At 31.3% G+C, this 24,954-nt stretch overlaps 1 protein-coding gene across 4 annotated transcripts in view; it reads right to left on the bottom strand.

Moving 5' to 3' along the window:
• Positions 1-24,954, bottom strand: part of LOC140449253 (guanylate cyclase 32E-like) — a 458,979-nt gene that overhangs the window by 98,610 nt on the left and 335,415 nt on the right. For all 4 annotated transcript variants that reach the window (XM_072542462.1, XM_072542460.1, XM_072542461.1 and 1 more), the window contains exons 11-12: positions 16,649-16,760; positions 94-279 (exon numbers count right to left, since the gene is read on the bottom strand). In XM_072542462.1, coding sequence (XP_072398563.1) covers positions 94-279; positions 16,649-16,760 — 298 coding nt within the window. The remainder of the gene's footprint in view (positions 1-93; positions 280-16,648; positions 16,761-24,954) is intronic.

The raw sequence follows: 24,954 nt of genomic DNA, 5'->3' as shown, positions 1-24,954 counted from the left end.
AGCTTCAAGGAACAGTTACTGTCACTTTTGGGGAATAATGAGGTCACTCTTAAACAGAAAAACTATAAAAATATAGTAAAATATTAACTTTACCTGTTTAAGTTCCTTTCTTATGGACCGCGTCAAGTCAACCGATCTTTTGTGCAAATGTTTAATAGCGACAATATTTCCTTTATATATCCCGATAGTAGTGTGAGCTCTTTTTGCAGGTTGATCGGATTCTTCTCCAATACTACTGGTGGTAGGAGGCTGGAAGATGCTGTGTCTACATACTCGAATCTTAAAAAAACAAATTCAATAAAATAAGTTAATTTGTTATGAAAAATTAAAAAATCAGTTTACACGAGTGATATAATTAGTCAAGTCGCCGATACTTTGTTAAATTATGCTTTTTATATACCTATTTTTAGTAAATGATATTAGATGCAAGTAATAACTAAAACTCTTTCCGTAATAATAGATATTAGAGTTAATTTTTTAAGGATAATAGGCTACGCCGACGACGCCATAATAACAGCCGAAAATGAAGATGACCTACAAAGATTAATTAAAGAATTCGAAGATACGGCGCTCATATACAACAAACATGGAGATCTCAACAGAGAAAACTAAACGATAGTGATATCAGCGGAACCAAGACGATGTAAACTAGTCGTAAATAATAAAAAAATAGAACAAGTGATGGAAACTGAATACTTGGGAATAAAACTGTCATCTACGGAAAAGTGGAAGAAGAAGTACAAAAACAAGTGAACATGGCAAACAGAGCAGCAGGATGTCTTAACAACACAATCTGGAGAAACAAATACCTCACAACTGAAACGAAAACCAGGATATATAAATCAAAAATAAGACCGATAATGACGTACACAGCGGAAACAAGAGCAGATACGGCAAAAACACAAAGACTACTGGAAACAACAGAAATTAAAGTCTTACGAAAAATAACAAACCAAACTCTAAGAGACAGAGCAAGAAGTAAGGAAATACGAGCGAGATGTGGTATAGAGGAAATAAACGCGTGGACCAAAAGAAGAAAAGTGGAATGGAATCAACACATCGAAATAATGACAGAAAATAGAATAGTTCGAATAGCAAGAGACAAATCGCCAAATGGAAGAAGATCATTGGGACAACCGAGAAAAAGATGGTCAGACAACGTCAATTGAGGCTAAAACCCGAAGTAAAACAGGCATTAAGCCTATTTATAAAGTAGGAAGAAGAAGAAGAAGAAGAAAAAGAGTTAATTTTTTTGTAAAACTGGACTTGCCAACTTGGTAAAGTAAAATAAATAAAAGCTTTTTGTAATTATGCTCTTTTTGACTTTATTGTTGACAGTACATAGAGGTATTAAGACGAATGGGTAAAGAGATGGAATTGTTATCAACAACTGTTAAAAGGAGGAAAGCGTCATACCTGGGCCATGTGTTCCGTAATGATAACTACAGTCTGCTACAGCTTATACTGGAAGGCAAGATTGAAGATAGAAGAGGTTTGGGCAGAAAGCAGAAATCCTGGCTGAGAAATTTGAGAGAATGGTTTCAAATACCAGAAGCTGCGCGAACATAATACATGCGGCACAAAATAGAGAAACCTATCGTTTGATGGTCGCCAACCTTCGGTAGAAGACGGCACATAAAGAAGAAGTGTTTCAGTCTGGTAGTGCTTTTGATGCTCTACTTCCTTTTTCTATTATCTCCTGTGTTTGTTTTTTTAGTTTCCTTTTTCTCGGAATTTTTTTCCACAGATTTTTCTTGTACTTGATATAACGCCATTTATTAAAAGTCCAATATTATTAGAGATCCTAGTTTTTTGTTTAGTTCACCTTGATACTCTTTCTGATTTATTTCGAGGAGTTCCACATTTGGCAATATATAATGCATCCCGTCTTAACAATTTTCGTCTATCTAATTTTATATTTATTTACATTCGCGCTTTAACTAGTGGATGATCATTACTAGTGTTGACAGAAATTCTTTCAGTAATAATATTGGGCTATATTTTTGAAGTAGGAGAGTACAATGCAAATTTCAAGGTAGCGATATATCTAGTATTACTTATAATTATATATGTGTGCTTGAAGTAATTGAAGCTCTTGCACAATCTTTCAATTTTCAAAGGTCTGTTTTTTTCTTAGATGCGTTATAAAGTTCCAAGTATCAAGCTGATAAATTCCCATTTACTGTGTTTTTATTTTCAAGATAATTTTAGTACTTACTTTAAGTTTTTTTTTGCATTGTCCCATTCATGGTTTGTATATATTTTTTGTCTCTATTTTGGTATTAGGATTAAATCCTTCATAAACTCCAATAATGATTATTATGACTCCAATTACAATTTTAATGTCGTTTCTGGGACACCGGTAGTAGATCTTGTCTAGTTCTTGATAAATTTATATTTAAAATCCGCTTCCATATCTTGGGTTGGTGCGTCTACATTTATAAGACATATTAAAAAATTACCTTTTACTCTAAGATAACAGATTCGTAGATAATTAAGTACCTGATGTGGCATTATACTTAATCAATCACAAGGTTCGTCCTCTCAATTTAATTTTTTTAGAATACCTTTAATGATATTTTGGATGAAATGTCACTGGATGTAAAAAAAGACAATATAATTTTGCAGTTTGTAGCTTCATCTGTGGTTTTATTATTTACTCAAAGAAATCATCTTTGTGACACATAAAACGAAAAGCGAAAGTTATTCAAAATGGTCATTAAGACGTCCGAAAGTTCTCTAATAAAATAATTAAAAAAGGCATAGAAATTGTAGAAAGACACATTAAGCATTTATTGTAGAAAAAAAGCCATACATTATAAATTTTTTTATTGCTTGTTGTTTGAAATACCGTAAGATTATAAATTGTTTTTTAAACAAATTATGTTTTTCTCGTATATAATATTATAAGAAAGAAAATTTTGCCGGCAATATATTTTCGACTGGTATGAAAGTTTGTTGCCTGACAATTTTCGCGAATTAAATTTTGACAGTTAAATCATGAGACGTCAGTCGAGTGATTTTGTCAAAATTTCATAAGCGAAAATTGCCAAAAGGCAGCAAACTTAAATAAAACCAGAAGAAAATTTTGCCGGTAAATAATTTCCTCTCGAATGATATTCGACAAGACTATTTCACGAGACAATTGATTCACCATATCAACGAAACATAATATTTTCAACAAAAAGAGAAATCAAACGATTTCTACCTGGCGAAACCGAATTCAAACTTTTCCCACTGTGCTTCCTAAAACTTGCGAAGCAAACGGTAATTGATTTGGACGGTAATGACATAATGACGGTATTTGATTTGGAGGAATGGTGGAATACAATTTTAGATTCCCTTGCAGAGTAATTTATCAAGCTGTTTGCTTCGCAAGTTTTAAGAAGCACAGTGGGAAAAATTTTAATTCGGTTTCGCCAGGTAGAAATCGTTTGATTTCTCTTTTTGTTTTTAGATGGCGTAGTAATTTCCGTATATAGTTATTTTGATAACTATTGTCTAGGACGGGAAAGATTTTTATTTTGGTTCAGAGTAGTGGCTATACCGCTCTGAGTAGACCTAAAGAGGTCGAAATACGTATAAGCGGCTGTCGCTGCCCTGTATCAAAACAAAAATCTAATACCGCCATTATGTTTTATAATCCTTTTAATTTATTTGTTAACAATATTAAATGTACAATTATTATAAGCTATAGTAGTTTGCCCATTCTTTTGTACTAAAGCATGATTTTGTGTATTATTGACCTGTTGCATTTCTGACAATTTCCTAATCGTTCGATCATCAACTCAATTTCCTAACCTTCCCATTGAAAATACTATTGAGTGACTATACAAAAAGGATTGAACAGGAACACACGCTTCACGGTAAGGTGCCCTTCATAGCGACTTTTTTAGGGAACTCGCAGGTCTAACTTCATTTGTTATTCTGAGATTTTCGATCAACTTTTGGTAGTGACTAGAATCCAGATGCAGATATGGTTTTAGAGAGCTTGCATTTAAGTGATCCGTTAATTTAATTAACTCCTGTTCAGAAACACCTTGCTTGAACAAGGCTTATACAGCTAAAGATCGATTAAAATGGTTTATTATTTTGAGTTTTTTGTGTTTATTCTAATTTTTTCAGCTGACATTCTTGTCCACTTGATACGGTGTTGATTCCAAGTGGATAGTTTTTAAACCAAGATCCATCCTTCCAGTTGGGATGAACAGTAAGAAAGACTCTCTCTGATAAAATCTTTGGTCCCATTTTTTCCATTGATTTCAAAAATAATCTAACTGAACATAAATTTTCGTTTGATGAATTGTTTACCAGCCATTTGCTGCTTGCCAAACTCTTCGAACCGCTTTGATTTGTTTTGAAAAAAATGCTGTTGTATTTAATTCGGCGCGTAAATTGTCCCATAACATCAAATTTCTTCTGAAAAAAGTGAATCTTGAAGTTTACGGCATCATTGCCTCTACAAGCAAGTTAAATGAGCAAAGGTAAAAAACTTTTTTTGTGCTCCATTGGGGGTTTCCTCGTCGTAGCTTTGGATAATTTTTGATAGTTCTTCGTTGGATAATGCTTTTAAACTGAGTTTTCTTTTTTCTTAAACACTATTAAGCTAAAGAAGATGGAAGTAAAGCCATGGGAAATAATAGCACAGGATCGGAATCAATGGAAGGCAATAGTAAACGCGGCAAAAACTCACGAAGAGTTGTAAAAGCCAATGATGATGATGATGACTATTAAGCTGCCTCCGCTTGGTTTTTCTGGCCAATCTTGCAAATTTGAAAGATATATCTGTGAAAGGGTCGATTTTTATGCCGTACTTAAATATTTTTCTTGTACCATTTTTGCTGTAGTATTCCACATTGACTTTACAGAAGACTCTTTGTAGTCTTCTCCATTGCCTTTGTTCATAATAAAGGCATAATCCTCGAGAATTTTTGCTAGTTCCATTATGGTAGTACATCTTTTAAGCGTAAAATTTCTCACCCGTAGAAACTTCGAAAATTGGGTCCAAATAGAGCTTCTGAACTTCTGCGTGTTCAACCTGAAATTTTCCGAAACCAATTTTTTGATTTCCTTCCTGAATGGCATTCAAATCTTGATTTTTTGTCTGGATTCATTATATCTATCCAACATTGATTACGCCTCAATGACGTTTGTCAAAGTGACAGTTGACACTAACGTTTTATCAGTTAAAAATAGTCTAGTGAAATAGTCGAAAACAACAGGACTAATTCGCATAGTAAACTAATATAAAATAGGATACGCAATGAACAATTTTGAAACTGAAAATTATTTAACAAAAATGAAAAAAAGTCGATTTATTATTTTTTTCCTCGGTAAAATTTGATTACAATTTTTATGACTGACCCTGTATACGAAAGCGTTTCTGAGATAATTCTTCATGAGATGTAAGACTTTTATTTTAATATAGATTTAAAAGGAAATGAACCAAAATCAGTGCTAAATTTTAATACTGATCTATATTTTGTTATGTACAGCTATAGATTTGGCTTACTAGTTAATTCTCTTATGTATTCGATGTATAATCAAGGGATATTTATGCCCTGATGATGTAAATTAATGTTTAATGTATGAGGTGTTAAGATATTAACCCCAGAATGGAGCCCGACCATTGAGCTACAAATAAACAACAGAATTCTTATTTGCGTAGTGAATAACAATCCCACGCAATTTCGCATAGCTGTTTTAATTGATGAATTTAATTAGGATTTATAATATAATGGGTAGGGGCTAATCATGCTGGAATGGGGATAATCGATTAGTCAGAATTTAAACCAAAGACACCACTTAAATTAAGAAACTGTTGTAGTTTATTTAAATGATGTTAGTAATTACTGAGACAAGACACTATGTTTTTGAGACTTACAACATCCAGTGACCAGTTCAGATCTATTTTGGCTTCAATCGTAATCTTTAGATAAGTTTGATATAAATCGAAATCTTTATAATTAGCTATATGAGTCATTTAATAGTTGTTTGTTTATAGTTTTTTGAATACCTTATTATTTGCTATCACATTCCTCCACTATCCAGTTTCACTGGTCTGCAAAAAAAAATTTATTTCTTTTTGCAGACGTTATGATTAGTGCTCTAAACGCACTTACTTTTATGCTTTCTCTGTATGTTAGGACGCCTCTGTTTATGTTTATGTACATGCTTTTTTTTGGCCTTAGGTTCAAGACCTATTTAGCCAGACAATTGGTTGAATACGTAAAAACAATTATCTCCTATACTTCCTTTAAACTCATTTCTGACAATTTCCTAACCGTTCGATCATCAACTCAATTTCCTAACCTTCTCATTGAAAATACTATTGAGTGACTATACAAAAAGGATTGAACAGGAACACACGCTTCACGGTAAGGTGCCCTTCATAGCGACTTTTTTTTACACAAACAATACGGGCAACGGTTAAAGGTAAATGACATAAAAGAAAAAACAATAAGAAATACTCAAACTAAAGTCCTACCATTTCGGAGTCACACATCACTGAAAAAGGCAGTTTCGACTTTCCGTTTGATACGTTTAAAAATTTCCCATAAAATCGATCTAATAGTTGGATTTTGACTACCTAAATAGAGAATAGAAGCAACGTTCTGCGACAGTACGATTTTTTGTTGCTAGGTGGCTTGAAATAAAAATTTTATGGCTTCTTGAATATACCGACATTGAAATATCCAGTGGTGAAGGTCGTCATAACTGCCATTACATTCACATATATCAGTTTTATTTTATATAGGTAAGCATTTACTATAGCCTGCTCAAAAAGGCATCTAACGTACATATTATCAATTTTCCAAGAGTTGGAGTTTCTGTCATTTGGTGGAGTATATGGAAGAGTTGAATATATACTGCAGTATGTGTTTTTGCTACTGTTAGTAAAGAATTGCCACTCAATTTCCCAATTGTCTAATATGTTACTTCCTAGCTGAAACTAAATCACATTTGGGCAACTCGTTGTATTCGGTACTCACTAAAGTAGTGCCTTTAGCCAAATGGTCTACTCTTTCATTTCCTGGAATATTATAGTGACCTTATGTACATGCTTAAAATATACATTCTTGTTTTAGCGTGTGGATGCATTTAAATTTACATATATTTCAACTATGAACTGTCAACTGTTCTATCTCTCAGGCCGTAAAAACTGATAGACCTTTAACATTACCACCCAAAAAACGTACGATTCCTATTTTTGCTACTGTTAGTAAAGGATTGTCACTCAATTTCCCAATTGTCTAATATGTTACTTCCTAGCTGAAACTAAATCACATTTGGGCAACTCGTTGTATTCGGTACTCACTAAAGTAGTGCCTTTAGCCAAATGGTCTACTTTTTCATTTCCTGAAATATTATAGTGACCTTATGTACATGCTTAAAATATACATTCTTGTTTTAGCGTGTGGATGCATTTAAATTTACATATTTCAACTGTGAACTGTCAACTGTTCTATCTCTCAGGCCGTAAAAACTGATAGACCTCTAACATCACCACCCAAAAAAGGTACGATTCCTAAGAAACCAATACTTAAATAACAGATAATACTTATCAATACTGAAATAACAAATATAAGCGAAATTTGACATACAATTTATAGTATTTATGAATGAAGTAAGTTCACTTACTTTTCGTTAGATATCATAAAGTTAAGTTAAACAGATTTGTTTAACATGAAATTAAATTTATTTCTTTTTAAAGGGATGTTTTTTTGACCTCTTTATGGATCCTTTATTCATTTTCATAAAGAAAAAAGTACTATTTAGTGTCCTATGTCACTTAGTATTGTACTGAAAGACATTGGTTTTAAATGGCTAAAAGATTATTCAAGGCGAGGACTAAGACAAAAGAGAAAATATTTTGAGATGATACTAAAAATATAAACATGAAAATGAAAAACTATACAAGTTGGTTTTTGGAGATGAAACTAGGATTTTTCAGAATGGATCTATATCTCGCCCATGGCAAGATGAAAATAAAAGAAATGTAAAATCTATTAAAACTGATGGAAAACGGTAATATGTTTAATTATAATAAAAACATTAAGGTGTTGAAATATTGTTTTTGTAGATACATTATTCTTCATGCTGGTAATAAAAATGGCTTTATTAAGAGTGCAGAAGGTGCAGATTTGTCTCTAAATCGGCTTTAAAAGACTATTATAGAGAATTGTATTATGCAAATTTTTTATCGTGGTTTGAAAATCAACTACCAAAATGTTTGTTTGATCCATCCCTAATTAAAATGGATAACGCTTCATAACATAGCAGATTGTTAGAGAAAGCACCAAACATGTCTTCAACCAAGAAACATTGGTTAACTTAAAATACCCTACCTTTTAATGAGAGTAAGTACGCCTCATGAGAGTTTAGTTCCGGTTATTAATATTTATTTTCAGAAACAAGCCACCTCCAAAATACATTGTTGACAATTAAGCAGAATAATATGGCCATAAAGTATTACGTCAGCCACAATACCACTGGCTTTTCAATTAAATAGAATTAGTATGGGAAATTGCTAGAAACTGTTATAACCGACATATTGGTAGAGATGGCTATAAAAGTTTTTATACTTTAAACATGAGAAAAGCAGCTCTACAAACTTTTACACCCCAAATATGAAAAATTATTCATACAGAAGACCAAAAAAATCAAAAGTGGCCGTTCGCAAACGTTCAGTTTGTTTGCTTACCCTATCTCCCGTCCAAGAATTGCTCAGTCCCTACTTTCAACCCCATATAAGTGATACCTAATATGGTAGGCAAAATTATACCGTTACAACATTGCATATTAATTTGTTTTGTTGTATAATCGACTTCTGCAATAATTATGTAATATATTTGATTTAACATGAATTCAGAAATTTTGTTGTAATTTAGGAACAATGTTAACTTACATCTCTAACAAAGATAATGACGTGCATCGGGACTTTTACTGTATCAACTGTATGTATATGTACATTATATATATATATATATATATATATATATATATATATATATATATATAACAAAATAAAACGTACCCCAAAAATAATTAATCCCATGGGAAAATGTTCCAATTAATTTGAGGGAACGTCACAACTTTTGTAATTGACTTTCACTGTAGCCGTATCACAATGTAATACGAGATATCTTCGCACGAAGAGTGGGTGGGCGTAATAATAACGAAATTAGTTTAAAGTTATGTCTTAAAAATTTGCACGCTCAGAAATTACATAAGAAAAATAAAAGATATGCAATATATTTAAATGTTAAGCTTAAGTTAAATCCAAAATCTCGACCAAATTTAGATTTTTTAGATTGTTGTTAATAATAAATTTAATATGATTTTACTAATTAGAGATAAAATTTTGGGTGAAGCTTCGGTTTTTACCTTTCATATAAAGAATTTTATTTTCTTTAATGTCTATTTTGTTTTCGTTGTTTATTTTTACTTTGTCTTGGATATTCCTTTTCTCGAGTTCTCATAAATCTTTTAATGCCGCCTCTTTTATACCCTGTTTTACGTGCTTGTACATTTCTCCGATGTATCTAAAACCAATTTCCTGTAACTTCTGATCCAGCCTCCTTGGAGAAAGGTTCTTTATAGATTCATTCTGCAGTAAATGTATGGTGAACTATATTTCTTCATCTTTCGCGGAGACAGTATAGATCTTTGTCTGACACCTTGTTCTGAATAAAATTCGTTTGAAAGTGTATCAAGCACTTTAACTGTTCCAGTATTGTGTTTGTATAGTTCAGATATAAGCGAAATTAAGGTTGTTGTGATACGCTTACTTCTTTTAGTATCTGCCATAAGTGCAGTTTGCTCTTGGGTTATTTCTCTTTGCAGGAATGCTTTCAGTCTCTCATTGAATACGTGTAGCATTATTTTGCCGGCATGCAAGATAGGGGAGATGTTTCTATAGTTGTGGCATTTATGAAAGCTCTTTTTTTTAATATATTAAGTTAATTAAGTTATTGTAGATTTTGTCAGTCATCAGCATATTGCATTTAATTCCATATTTTGTTACAAATCGAGTGAAGCAATTTTATTTCGGTTCCTTCTGTGGCTTTGAGCATTTCTGATTATATTATATCTAAACCTGGTGCTTTGTTATACTTGAGTTTGCTAATCGCCAGTCTTATTTCATTCTCGAGTATATTAGGTTCTTCTTTGATTTTTCCAGGGCTTTGGTTAACAAGTTCCTAGTGTTGATCTAACATCATCTTTATATAGATCCCTACGATATATTCTCCATGTTTTTACTATATCTTCTCTGTTGGTTCTCAGGGTCAATGTGTGGTCTTTAGCCAAATTCTGACTATAAGGTCTCTTGTTATTTAGTATATGTTTCAAAATAAATCGATTTAAAAGAATACAGGTACTTTAAAGGGTACCTTAAGAAAATTTCAGGTTATGTTTATTTTCTTTAGCAGAGAACAAAAATAATAAATATTACATTAAAATATGGTTTTTTTCACCATATATTAGAATGGAGTATATACGGGTCCATTTAATAACGAAGAAATAGAAAAACTGTTTTTCATACTAAAATTGCTATACTAAAATTATGGAATTTTCGGCATTGTTTTAGCAAATTTAGAAAACCATAATAGTTTACAACAAAAACTTTTCAAGAAACACCTACATTGACAAAAATGTGCTCAAGTGCTTTGCGTCAATATGTTAAGTGTTGGACGCGACTGGCCCACCGCCAAAATGAAAATCCTCATACGATCTTAACGGAAGTAAACTTAAATGTTCCATAGGGTCCAAACCACGATACACTTACACCCGGTATGCCCGCTAGCCCATCAAAACTGCCCAGTTTGGCGCATGACTTCAAGTTAAAAAAATATGTATACTTTCGTTTGATGAAATTTATTTCTCAAATAGAATTGATATCGATAAGAAGCATCAACAAGTTTTGGGACCTAATAAATCTTGTCAAGTAGTGATCGCGCGTGGCTTAACTTCTAACTGGAAACAACCAGTGTATTAGAAATTTGATTGAAGTTATGACTGAAGAAATTCTAGAGTCAATTATTGCAGCATTGTTTTATTCAAATTTCACCGTAGTAACAATTACTAGTGATATAGGTACTACAAATGTCAGTCTGTGGTCAAAACTAAATATTGGTCATGATACAAATTGCTTTTTCAAACATACTTGTGATAATTCTTTAAACTTTTTTGTATATGCAGACGTTCCACATTTAATAAAACTAGCTCGAAATCATTTGATAGATAAAGGTTTTTGCATAGATAATCATATTAATAATATTGATTATGATGAGGCATTGCTGAATATTTCAACAACAGAATTAACATTCGCCCACAAATTAACTCATATCATCTTCACCTTACAGGATCTATGAGACAACGGGTAAGACCAGCTGTACAATTGTTCTCAAATGCTGTCGAAAATTGCATGGAGTATGTTGGAAAACAAGGACTTATGCCAAAGAATAGTTACTGGCAGTAATCTGCTAATATAACCCAATTATTTAACGATTGGTTTGATATGCTAATTGCCAGATCCAAATTTTGGAAAATGTCGAGGACAAAATGCTTTTGGTACTGATATAAATACGCAAAAAGATTTGTTGAATAAAATGACGGAATTCATAAATTCCATGAGAGTAGGTAAATATCAGAAGCTCAGTCCATTTCAGAAAGGAATATTAGGTACTAACCAACAAATCGCTTACAGCTATGTACGATTATCTACATTAAAAGTACCAGATAAATTAAATTTTAACTGCTCGAATAAACCAGGATGTTGGTTGGCAGGAAGTTGGATCTTTAAAATTTCTTTGCCTATATTCGTGCAATAAAGCCAAAGATCAACCATCTCCCTTGGATTTCAAATATTGCATGAGATGGTATCTTTTGGGAAAACAATCAGCAGCTATTTTCACAGAAAATAGAAATACTCTAAAATAGAGTTCAGAAGAATATTTAGTCAATACAACCGACCAAACTAACTTTGAGACTTCTCCAATTGATGATGTCTAAGCAGAGGAAATTTGCATGACACAAGAAATGCTTTCACCTTTGACAGATGAAACTACAATACCAGGAAGTATCGTTTATGAAGAAGAGCATTTTACTAATACTTATTTTGTTCAGCCGAGTAATTTGCAAGACCAAATGGTAAATGAATAAAGTGTAAACTTACTGGAAAATTTTGAAATCAAAGAACAAGTTAATTTGGAATCATTCAAATATATTGCTGGATTCGTAGCACATAAATTAAGAAATAAATACCAACTAGGAATCCCTACAAAAGAATTCCAGTTATTGGACAACAAACCTGATTGGTTAGATATTATGTCCAGGGGATCACTTCTGAGGCCCACCGATGAATTGTGGAAAGTAGCAGTTGTGCTGGACTCAGAATTCCATAAAATGCATGGAAGCAGTTTGTGCGAAGATAAAAATATTTTCACAAAATTAGCTAAAAACACCCTTTCTCAATTACAAAATCATATCATACCATTTGCAGTAATTGAATGTCTTAGCAGAACTCGAACATATATTCGACTATGAGATTTAAATCGTACTATAAGTTTAAAAAACAGTCAAAGAAAAGCAGATCGACAACTAGCAAAATTTACTAATGTTAGAAAATAAACTAATTTAATTTTAAATATTGTATTTTCGATTTGTTTTTATATTATTTTATAATTTTAGGCAAAAGAAATTATTCTAAAATCACATAAAAACAATCTTTACCTTAATAGTCATAAGTAAATTTCTATTTTGACTTTTATTAAAATTTCTGAATTAATGAGGACGCATTTGTCAACAGTAAAGATGCATTTTTCGAACAACTGAACGATGAAATTATAAAAGTAGGAACATCTAGGGAGATCATACTTCTAGGAAACTTCAACAACAGAGTTGGACGGGAATTGAAAAAAAAAATGATAGGAGCATACGGTGAAAATACCAGAAATGATAATAGAACCAGATTAATAACAACATGCACACAAAATAACTGAAAAATATTTTATCCACGTCGCGATATACACAAATACACGTGGATACAACAGACCAGAAATCTGAAATCTATAAGAGATTATAGCATTGTAAGACAGAACTACAATTAAAATACTCTTGTATTGTGCGAGTAGCCAGAGGGCCATCATGTGGCACCGATCATCACCTACTAAAAGTTAAAACAATACTCCCAACAGATACGAAAAAGATAAAGAGCACATCGAGTCAAATCAGTTAATAAAACACGTACGGTACAACCTAGACAGTTAAAACCATAAGAGTGTTAAGCTACTGTATAAAAAACGATTAGACCAAAAATTATAAACGGTAGTTTTGAAAATACCGAAGAACACTACGAACACATCAAAAGGTCGATTCATTTAGCTGCAGAAGCACTGGGGAAATGTGACGAAAACCATAAAGGAATAAAATGGTACTGGTGGGATGAAGAAATAGAGAAGGAAATTAGAGATAAACATCGGAAATACCAAACATTATTAACAACAAAAACAGAAAACGATAAAACAAGTTACAAAAAAGCACAAGCCAAAGTAAGAAAAAAGATAACTCAAAAAAAGAACGAATTATGGGAAGAGAACTACCAAAAGATCAACACCTACATAGGAGGTAGAAGAAGCACAGAGAGTTGAAGATTAATTAAAAGTATGGGAAATAATAAAAAAAAGACGTTATATCACCAATAACAACAGAAAAATGGGAAGAATATTTAAAAAAATTACTAACAGAACAAAGACTAGAATTTACTAACATGGAAGACAACACAATAGGTATACGTATAAATTCATCACCATGACAAATAAGTAAATCAAAGATGAAAGAAATAACCAAATCCCTGAAAAATGTAAAATCCCCTGGTCCTGGTAACATCCCTGCAGAATTAGTGAAACCCGGCACAGACAAACTCCAGGAACAGTTAAGAAAACTCTTTCAAGACTGCTTGAATGGGGCCGAATTATCAAAAGAATGGAAATTATCTATAACGTCAACTATCCACAAAAAGGGCAGCAAGGATCAGCGTGAAAATTACAGAGGAATTGCGGTAAACAGCACCATAAGTAGAATGTATGGGAAACTTATTAAGAACAAAATAGAAAATAACTATAGACATTACGAAGCAGAGGAGCAAGCTGGTTTTAGAGCTGGGCGATACACAGTAGACCACTTGTACTCTATTACGCAAGTTATTGAGAAAAAAACAGCCGTCAATAAAGAAGTTCACCTGGTGTATGTAGACTTACAAAAAGCATATGACAGTGTACCCCTCAGTAAACTATGGTCAACCCTTTAGCAAACCAACATTAATCATGGTCTTATCAAAGCAGTCCAAAGTCTGTATGATGGAAGACTACAAAAATTAAAACTGGATCAAAGATATCTGAGGGATTTAAGGTCACGAAAGGACTAAAGCAGGGTTGCTGTATTCCACCTACTCTTTTCAAAATTTATCTGGAACAAGCACTCAAGCTGTGGAAAAGAAAATGTAATAGCATGGGACTACCTCTCAATGACAAGACTACACTGTACACCTTATGTTTCGCTTATGACCAAATATTGATTGCTCAGGATCATGACGATTTGAGTTATATGACTCGGAAGCTAATAGAACAATATAACAAATAGAGTCTCGAAGTCAACATTAAGAAAACTGAAACCATGTGTATTGGAGGGACAAAGCGGTCCATTATCTTAGACGATGGGGTAGAAATTAGACACTGTGATGAATACAAGTACCTGGGTATGAAGATAACTCAAGACGGAACACTCGATGCTGCTATAAAAGACAGAAACATACAGGGTAGAAAAGCCATATCAATGATGAACGGCATTCTGTGGGACCAAACAATATCTAAAGCGAACAAACAACTCATATACAACACCATACTTAAAAGTGTAATCACATATGGCATTGAAGTTTGGCCAATGAAACAATGAACAGATAAACTGTTACTAGCAACAGAAATGGATTTCTGGAGAAGAGCAGCAGGCAAATCAAGAAGAGATCGGATACCAAATGAGAGAATACGAGATATGATGGGAGTCAAGCATACAATAGTTGATGACATAAAAACAAAACAGTTAATATGGTACGACCATGTACAGAGAATGCCAGATGACAGGATTCCGAAACAGATTTTAACGTGGACATCACAAGGGAGAAGGAAAAGAGGAAGGCTGAGAAGAAGCTGGAGAGAGGAAATTGAAAAATAACTAGAGGAAAGAGAAATCCCTCCAGGCCTATGGTTAAATAGAAATGAATGGCCGTTAGGAGTCGGAAGTCGTCTGAGAACGCTGTAAACCGATAGTAGTAGTATTAAAATTTCTATTTGTTAAAATTATATAGTATAACCAACTGTTTATTGAAATTTTAATAAATATAATACTATTTCTTTATTAAGGTTTATGTCCTATTGTTACTATTCCTCTTATCTATATTTCTTTCTCAGATTATTTGTTTGAGTATATCTTCTTAATGCATTATATTTTATGTTTTTCTTGGAAATTTATAGCATACAAGAAGTATTTAACATATTCATTACTTTAAGTAAACACAAATATTATTTTTATAGATTGCACATGAGTTTAAACTCGTGTTATTAACTTATATTTACAATAATTAATATCTACGTTACAGTCAGTTTCAAATTTTGCTTCACAAGTGACTTCACACTCTGTGAGTGCGATGCGCCTGCACATACCGCTGTAAGTGTATCGTGATCCAAACGGTACCTTTCCCCGCTCTATCGTCCGTTTTCATTGAACGATTTAATTTAATTACGATGAAAAATCATAAGAAGGATCGGCGCGCAATATATCTTGACTCTTACGCCAGTTTGGTTGTTTGGACGTAAATAACTTTGGCACTTGATATCTTTAGCAGTGTTATAAACAATTGGATTATGCCTATCCTTGTTTCCCAAATCAAAATTTTAAATAAAACCTTTGAGGAATTTATATGATATACAGAGTGGAAAAAAATACTAGAGTTCTTAATCTAGATAACGTGCGTCTCAAAAACTCATACGGACTGTAGCTATGTCATTACTGTAGAATTTTTAATTTAACATGACACAATCACACTCAAAAGTAACTCACATCATGCTCAGTAGACAACTAATGTTTTTGTTGTAACTGTGCTTTCCGTTGAAGAAATATTACACTAAAAATCAGTAACCTCAAACTAATTCAAGTTACTACTTTTTTATGTAATTTATTCTTACCGGTTTTACCTTGCTTAAAAGCTTTATCCGCCATTTTCATTAAAATTTATAAAAATATCTTATAAAAAAATAAACTTATTCAATGATAATATGCAAAAAAACTAGAACAAGTTAAACAATTTCGGAATCGATAAATATTTTCATGGTAGCGCAGCATTCTTTATTAAAATCTGCATTATCTAAAAACTTAAATTTGTGGAGATACTACCTTCTTGCTTAGGATAGCAGTATAGTCCTCATTAACATGATACTAATTTTTTTGATCTCATATCACCAAGTTTAACCAAAAGTATCACCAACTTTTGATATAAAAATAAATTTTTCTATAAACATGTTTAATATCTTAAATTATTATACATTAAAAATGTATGATATAAACATATTATTTCTGTTAATAAAAAACATACCATTTTCATATTTTGACTTTCGATTTCGGTTGTTTCCGTCGGGATTATGGTAACGTCTTTCATGTCAATCTTCCAAAGTAAACACGCCAGTTTTTGTTCGTATCGATAATGCCTATAACAAAAAAACTTCATTAATGATTAAACGGACACAGTAAAACGATATCTCAGGGGGAGGAGATCAGTTAAACAACTGTCGAGAATATAATGGAAGGATATTGGGCGAGACACTTATTTGACAACATTTATAGATATCTTTCTCGGAAAGCTGTTTACAGAAAGATATACGTATTTATTTTATGCCGCTTATTTAATGTTTTATTTCTTTTTTAATACATTACCAAAAAAAAATGTAGAAAAATCTAGAGAGCTAAAGAATTATACATACAGTGTGACCCATTTAGAATGGAAACACCTTAATAAAATTTGAAATTATTAACCGATTTTAACCAATTTTTTTTTAATGTCATGTAATAAAAGGTCTATTGCGGGACAAAATATGAAATATTTAGTTAAATTTTCATGGCAGTCTACGATACTTTTTCTTCGTCGAAAATGGAGAATTTGTATTAGCGATTTTTAGAGTGGCTTCAAATAGCTATGACAAAAATTTCATTAAAATATATTTATTAATAACGAAGTTATGACAACTTAAAATTTTAAAACTCACTAAGATACGAGTCAAAAAAGAACACCCTGTATCAACAGATAACCATAAAACTAATTATTTTTCAAATAATTTTAATAATAAACCACTACTAGACAAAAAAATGTTTAAAATAGCATAAAAATTTAATGCAAGTAACGCACTTACATTATTATTAACTTTACATGCTACAACTTAAATCTCAGTTGCCATGACAACGATATTACCGTTTGACATTATTGGTTTCATACAAATTTCAGAGCATAAATTTATCCATAATATATGCAACAATATTTACTTCAAATTCTTTTAATAATATTTTGTGTCATGGCTGCAAGATTAAATTTGAGAGAAAAAATTGAAATTATACGTCTTTTGGGAGATAACGATAGAAGTGCCAAGGAAGTTTGTACAATATTTAATGACAGACATGTGGGTCGTCCTAATATTAGTTGCGGTACAGTAAACAAAATAAATAGAATATTTAATAATTATGGTGCAGTATTAAAACTAATTTTAAAAAATAACCCGTTACACAGAAGAAGAGGAAATGATCAAATCATTTTAGATCATTTCAGAAATAACCCTAATGCCAGTTTAAGGAATGCCAGTTTATATTTGAATATGCCTCGAGAGAGTATTCGGCGATGTCTTAAGGTAAATAATATTAAACCTTTCAAACCAAAATTCTTACACACATTACAAGAAGGCAACGAAGCAAAACGTTTAGAATATTGTTTATAGGTCCAAGGGGAATATTTAAACAATATAAATTTTCTAAAAAACGTGTTGTTTACCGACGAAGCCACTTTCACTACAAATGGAGTAGTATTATCACAGAATTGTCGCTATTGGACAGCAGATAATCCCCATTGGGTAATAAACTGTAAAAGCCAGTATTCTCAAAAAATCAATGTCTGGTGTGGTATACTGAACGAGCGAGTTATTGGTCCTTTCTTTTTTGAAGAAAACTTAAACTCACAGAACTTTTTTGAATTTTTAAACACCGACTGGTGGGATGCTATTCATGAGCTCCCAATTAATGAACGATTAAATTCGTATATCCAGTTGGATGGGTGTCCTGTTTATTACGCCAGAACCGTGAAGCAATGACTAAATGAAAATTTTCCGAACCGTTGGATAGGCCGGGGTAGTCCGTTGATAGATTGGCCACCAAGATCTCCAGATCTCACAATTTTAGACTTCTTTCTCTGAGGAGTTATCAAACAAAAAGTTTACCAAACCCGTGCAAGAGACGTAAACGAACTTCGTGCAAGAATTCGACAGGCATATGCAGAAATTACTCCCCAACAACTAAGAAATTAGAAATATTCATAAACGATACGACAAATGTATCCAATTAGATTTTAGATTGGTAAAGGCAACTACGATTTAAACTAAAATTATGTTTCCATGTTTCTGTTAAGACAGATTGTTTTTTTCTTAGTGAGTTTTAAAATTTTAAGTTGTCATAAGTTTGTTATTAATAAATATATTTTAATGAAATTTTTGTCATAGCTATTTGAAGCCACTCTAAATCCAGTGGCATAGAATTTTTTTTAATAAAAAAATCGCTAATACAAATTCTCCATTTTCGACGAAGAAAAAGTATCGTAGAATGCCCTGTAAATTTAACTAAATATTTCATATTTTGTCCCGCAATAGACCTTTTATTACATGACATTAAAATAAAATGTGGTTAAAATCGGTTAATAACTTCAAATTTTATAGAGGTGTTTCCAATCTAAATGGGTCACACTGTACATGAAAGTTGCACTTTGTTCTTAGTTGTAACATTAAGCTTAAAATTTGTGTTATTACTGAAATTTTGAAATTTATTACATTTTTCTTTTCTGTCGAATGGAGTTTGAGGTAATACGAAGTTGACTTCAATAAAAGATAGGTTAAAAACAAGTAAAAAAATACTCGCATAAATTTAATAAAGCAGTGCATAGTGTAATAAAGCTAGTGTATTAAAAAAATCGTCGAATTATGGGTATTGTCAGGGGCGGACTAAGGCCTAGGCAACCTAGGCACGTACCTAGTGCCCGTAATTTTTGGGGCCCGAGAATTAAGTTTTTAATGTTTTAATTTTTATAATTAATTATGCAAGAATGCATTAAAAAATTTTATAGGAGCAAACACTTAAGTATTAAATCTATTTGTGACATCAGGTAGTCTGCTTGTCCCCATACTGTGAAATCCTTAAAGAAAAATTATAAAGAAATTAAACACACATTCACATATATTATAAATAAATAAATAAATAAATAAATACGTCATTTTTCCTTAAACAAACATGAAAAACCATTAACAATGTCTTATATATCTTTGAAAATAGAGTAACAACACATTTCTTGATAGAACAAAAAAGTACAAAGTATTTAATTTAAAATATTCAAAGTACTGGTTACGTTATTATAAAATACCTGCTAGGTATATATAAAAAAAATGTTAATTAACTTTTTAGACCTCTTACCCATTTTAAAATTATGGAGGCACTCTATACCCTATGTACCCCCAACACCCTGTATATCATTTTTTCCTGATTAAAATAACATAAAAGTTATCAGCGGTAAAATAGGAAGATTTGTATTCATAAAACGTAAATATTTGATCATACTGTTTAATTGTATGGAATAATTAGGTACAATTATTAATAATTCTTTTATATAGGTATTATTATTTTACAATAAGTTTTGTTCAATCAAATAGATTAGTGTTATTACTACCTAGATATGTAAGAAGTTGATAACACCCATATTTTTTATTTAAACTTTATAGAAAATGAAACTTTTTGGTAAAATAAAATATTTACTGATACCCACTTAATTTGAAGACATGCGACTGTTCCATTTACACTTAAAATCAAATGTTTGCAAATAACAACTTTTATTTAATTTAAAATTAGATATCGAAGCTACTGTTCGGTAGAATATCATAATAGTCGCTCTAACACTGTTGCCAATTTGCTAGTATCTTACTCGCTCTTGTTCCTGTAAATTTTCCAACGAAATCTCAAATAAAAATTAGAACTCGAGATGACTGAGTACCTAAAGTAATATAACAATAATATCAAAATTATAAGATGAGTAAAGGCATATAGACATTGATATGCAAATTTAATTATTGATAAACAACTCAAAATACATATAAACTTTACTTGATATGTCAAATAAGACAAAGTTCTACACAAAAGAGAGATAGTAACTGCATAAAAGAAGTCCTAGAAGACTAAGAGTAAGTTATTATTGAAAGTAAGATATTGATACACAAGAAATGTTATTCTCACTAAATATAAAAAAGGGATCTTCTACACAAAAAAATACAGTACTGCATAAATACAGTTTACAAAAGATAGAAGAAAACAAGTCAAGAAGGTATACTACAATCAAACTTCAAAGCGCCATAATTCTACACCAGATTTCTAAAAGTAGATATGCATAGAATTATTTTAACTCCAAAAGAAATAAGACAAAACACTTCATCCAAGATATATATAATTATATATATATATATATATATATATATATATATATATATATATATATATATATATATATATATATATATATATACATATATATAATTATATATATATATATATATATATGTATATGTATATATAATTATATATATATATACATATATATATATATATATATATATATATATATATATATATATATATATATATATATAATTATATATATATACATATATATATAATTATATATATATATATATATATATATATATATATATATATATATATATATATATATAACACACAAAGATAGGACGTCTGAGGTGGGTAGGCCATGTAATGCGGATGAATCAAACCGACCCATCTAGAAAAACGCTCCTTGATAGACCTATTGGTCAAAGAAGAAGAGGAAGACCCAGACCCAAGATTCCTAAATAACATCGATGAAGACATGAGAAATATGGAAATACGTGCTTGGCGGAGAAAGGCCATGGATAGGGACGACTGGAGAACAATTCTTGGGGAGGCTAGGACCCACACAGGGTTGTAAAGCCAAAATGATGATGATGTATATATATATATATATATATATACATATATAAATATGTACCTACGGTATATCAATTGTCTCTAAAGACCAAAAAGGAACACAGATTCATATAATCTGGCCCAAAATCTCCTTAGGGTATATGTATTCTAGGAAAACTAAAACACCATGTACGTATGCATCAAACCATGTTGTCATACATAAAGTGCTGGATCAGGCTTTTAATTGTATCAAAACAATTACCCAAAATAAAATAATAGAAATATATAAACAGTTAGGGTATTGTCAAATGTGTAAATAAGATTAATATGTTTATTATAACTGACAAATATCAAAATATAAAGAGATAAAATAATAAAAGATAATGCTTTACCATATTAAACAACATTATTGAGAGTCATCATCACTGGAATCAGTAACATCTAACTTAATAATCTTAATAAGTTATTGTTAATATTAATAATATTATTAGATGTCTCTTTAATAGGACCAAAGAATGAACCATCTACAGGAACATTTTTAGCAAACTTTAAAAATGAAGAAGAAATTGTGTCACTTTATGTTTATCTAGACGAATAGCTTTGGCTATTTTAAATATCTCCTTGTCTTAATCTTTATAATAGTCCTGTACCTTGTATTCTTCCATGAAAGTTTTAAAATCTTTGGAAACAAATTTTTTTCCATTATCAACTGCAAAGATCTGTGGTATACCAAAACTTAGAAAAACTTGATTTTCAATAAACTTGACAATAGCTTTAGAAGTAGCATTAGCCAAATTATGTACTAACATGAACTTTATACCAGTCAACAACAACTAAAAGATAACGATTTCCATTTTTAGATCTAGGATATGGACCAAGTAAATCAGCAGATTTTATCTACAGTCCAAATTTCAAGCAAATCGATGCATATAAAAAAAATTTAAAGGTTTTCTACTATTTTTACCGTCATAATCCTAAATCAAGACGACCTTAAACAAATATGGTAAGAAGGCTAACTAACTGGAGACCACTCGAGATGGATAGCGTGCAGAGAAAGGACTAAAAGAAGGTGGATGGAAGACGTAAAAGAAGACATACGGGAAAAATATGAAATACCAGAAGTATGAATAAAAGTACACAAAGAAAGAGGAAAGCAGCACAAACACTTTTCAAAACTCCTTGGCGTTATTCATAATTTCCACGGTTTGCAAGACTAAAATAAAATGTTTAAAATTACATTTGTAATATTTTGACAGTTTTTATAGTTGTATTTAAAATATATTTATAGTTGTATTTGAAAAATACAAAATGTCGGAAATACAGAAATCGTTAAAAACTTTTTCTTTCGAAATCCTGTATATATTCTGTGATTCTTTTACTCAGAAGAAGACACTTCAAGTGGATAACGACTGCTTGGAATTACTTATTTAATTTTATACGTATTATATATTTAATGAAAATTAAAGTGTCTTTTTTAGTTTTTAATTAATTAATTTTAAATGCTTTACTGTTTTTAACAGTAAGGTGTAAAAATCTGTGCAGAAACACAAATTGAAGAGCCATTGAAATCTACATTAACATTAATTCGTTTTATCATATTAATTAGAAAGCGAATTATGATTTAAATTAATCGCTTCATTTAATATTGTGCTTTGATTATATGAGTGAATATTTGTCAATGTAATTAATTATGTACATTTCCATTTGAAATTTAGCCACCATATGTCACATTAAATTAGTTAATTTGATTTACAATGAGCAAACCACGTATTTGTCCTGAAATGCATTTAAAAACATAACCCCTTGGTAGTGTAGTGTCAGAAGAATAACGAGCATATTTTAATGGGTGTCACATAAACATTAAAAACCACAAGGCTTAACAAATTAGAAGCATTCGAATGGCTTTTTGCACACTTTCAATGAAGATTTTCTTAACCCTCCAGTACACGCACGAATTACATACGTAATCCATTGAATTTTATAATATTGCTATTCGGACTATACTGTATATAAAGTTGCCTATCTCCTTATACCTCCAGGGCAGAATATAAGGAAATGAACTGTTTTAGTATGCGACAGACTGTCGATTGATGTCTGTAGGTGTAAGAAATAGATTCTGTTCTGTTGATGTTCTAGAACAAAAATGTACCATGTCTGAACAAAAATTGGAACAAGACTGTGCTGAAGAGCTTCAAGGGGAAGAAGATGAAGAAAAAATAAGTTTAAAATACTATCTTGGCAAAGACAAAAAAATAAAGTGGAGTAAGATGTACCCTGCGTCTACTTCAAGAACTCGTGTAACAAATATTGTTTTGAAGTTACCAGGACCAATAAGAGAAGCTAAAAACGCAAAAACACAGTTTGAATGCTTCAAATGTATGCTAGATAAAAATATCGTCAAAGAAATTACGCGTTGTACCAAAATCTATATTGAGAAGGTAAAAGCAAGTTTTCAACGCTGCATAGATGCTAAAATAACCGACGTCGAAGACATTTGGAGATTTATTGGTATATTTTTTTAGCAAGTGTTCTAAAATCTTGGAGACTAAATGTTTTGCAAATTTTGAATAATAAGAAAGGTACTGGTATTGAAGCTATTTACTTGACAATGTCTTTAAATCGTTTCCGATTTCTACTGAGATGTTTGAGGTTTGACGACTTTAACTCTAGACAACAAAGGAGAGAGCTGGATAAACTTGCTCCCGTATTTGACATTTTTTGACTTAGGGGAAAATGTCAATTCCGTCAATACATCCCCAATAAATCATCCAAACATGGTATAAAAATATTTGCGTTAGTAGATAGCAAATATGCATATACCTACAATTTGGAGATTTACTGTGGAACACAGCCAACTGGTCCTTTTGAAACTGATTGGAGTAGGAGGTTGTTAAAAGAATGGTTAAACCCATGGAAGGAACGGGCAGAAATGATACAATGGATAACTGGTTTATCAGTAAACCATTGGCCATGGACTTGCTTTAAAAGCAATTAACTATTGTTGGTACAATTCGTAAAAATAAGAGGGAGCTACCACAAGAATTTATAACGTCTAAAAACAGAGACAACAGAGACATACATTCTTTACTATTCGGATTCCTCCAAGAAAAATGTACCTTGGTAACGTACGTTCCAAAAAAAAGGTCGTATTAGCTGTTTTAATCATGCACCATGATGACAATATTGATCATGAAACAGAAAACAAGAACAAGCCCGAAATAATAACATATTACAAGAAAACAAAATTCGGTGTCGATCTGGTTGACCAGTTGTGTGCACAATATGATGTTGCATAACGTGAAAAGAGTTTGTAAAAAAACGAGTTTGTAAAAAAAGGAAATATTTGCTATATGTTCGCAAAAGATTACTATGCTTTTTTGGCGTAAAAAGGAGGGTATACAGTCTTCAAGGATAAACAAGGAACTGTTAAAAAATTTAAGTACACTCTTCATGATAGACAGATTATAAAAGATTACATTAATAGTTTTCCGAGGGACGAGAACCCCTACAGTAGATCAAAAAGTGAAAAATAATATCTCAGTCCAGACCTTAATGTTAATAAGCTATTCAATGCTTTTAAAATAAACTATCCTGACTGCATCACAACATACAAATGTTATAGAAGAGTTTTTATTAAGGATTTTCTGA

This window comes from Diabrotica undecimpunctata, chromosome 1 (genome assembly GCF_040954645.1).
Source record: "Diabrotica undecimpunctata isolate CICGRU chromosome 1, icDiaUnde3, whole genome shotgun sequence".
Taxonomy (NCBI): domain Eukaryota; kingdom Metazoa; phylum Arthropoda; class Insecta; order Coleoptera; family Chrysomelidae; genus Diabrotica; species Diabrotica undecimpunctata.
Note: the sequence above shows the minus strand (reverse complement) of the source record. Positions and strands in the feature narration are given on the sequence as shown.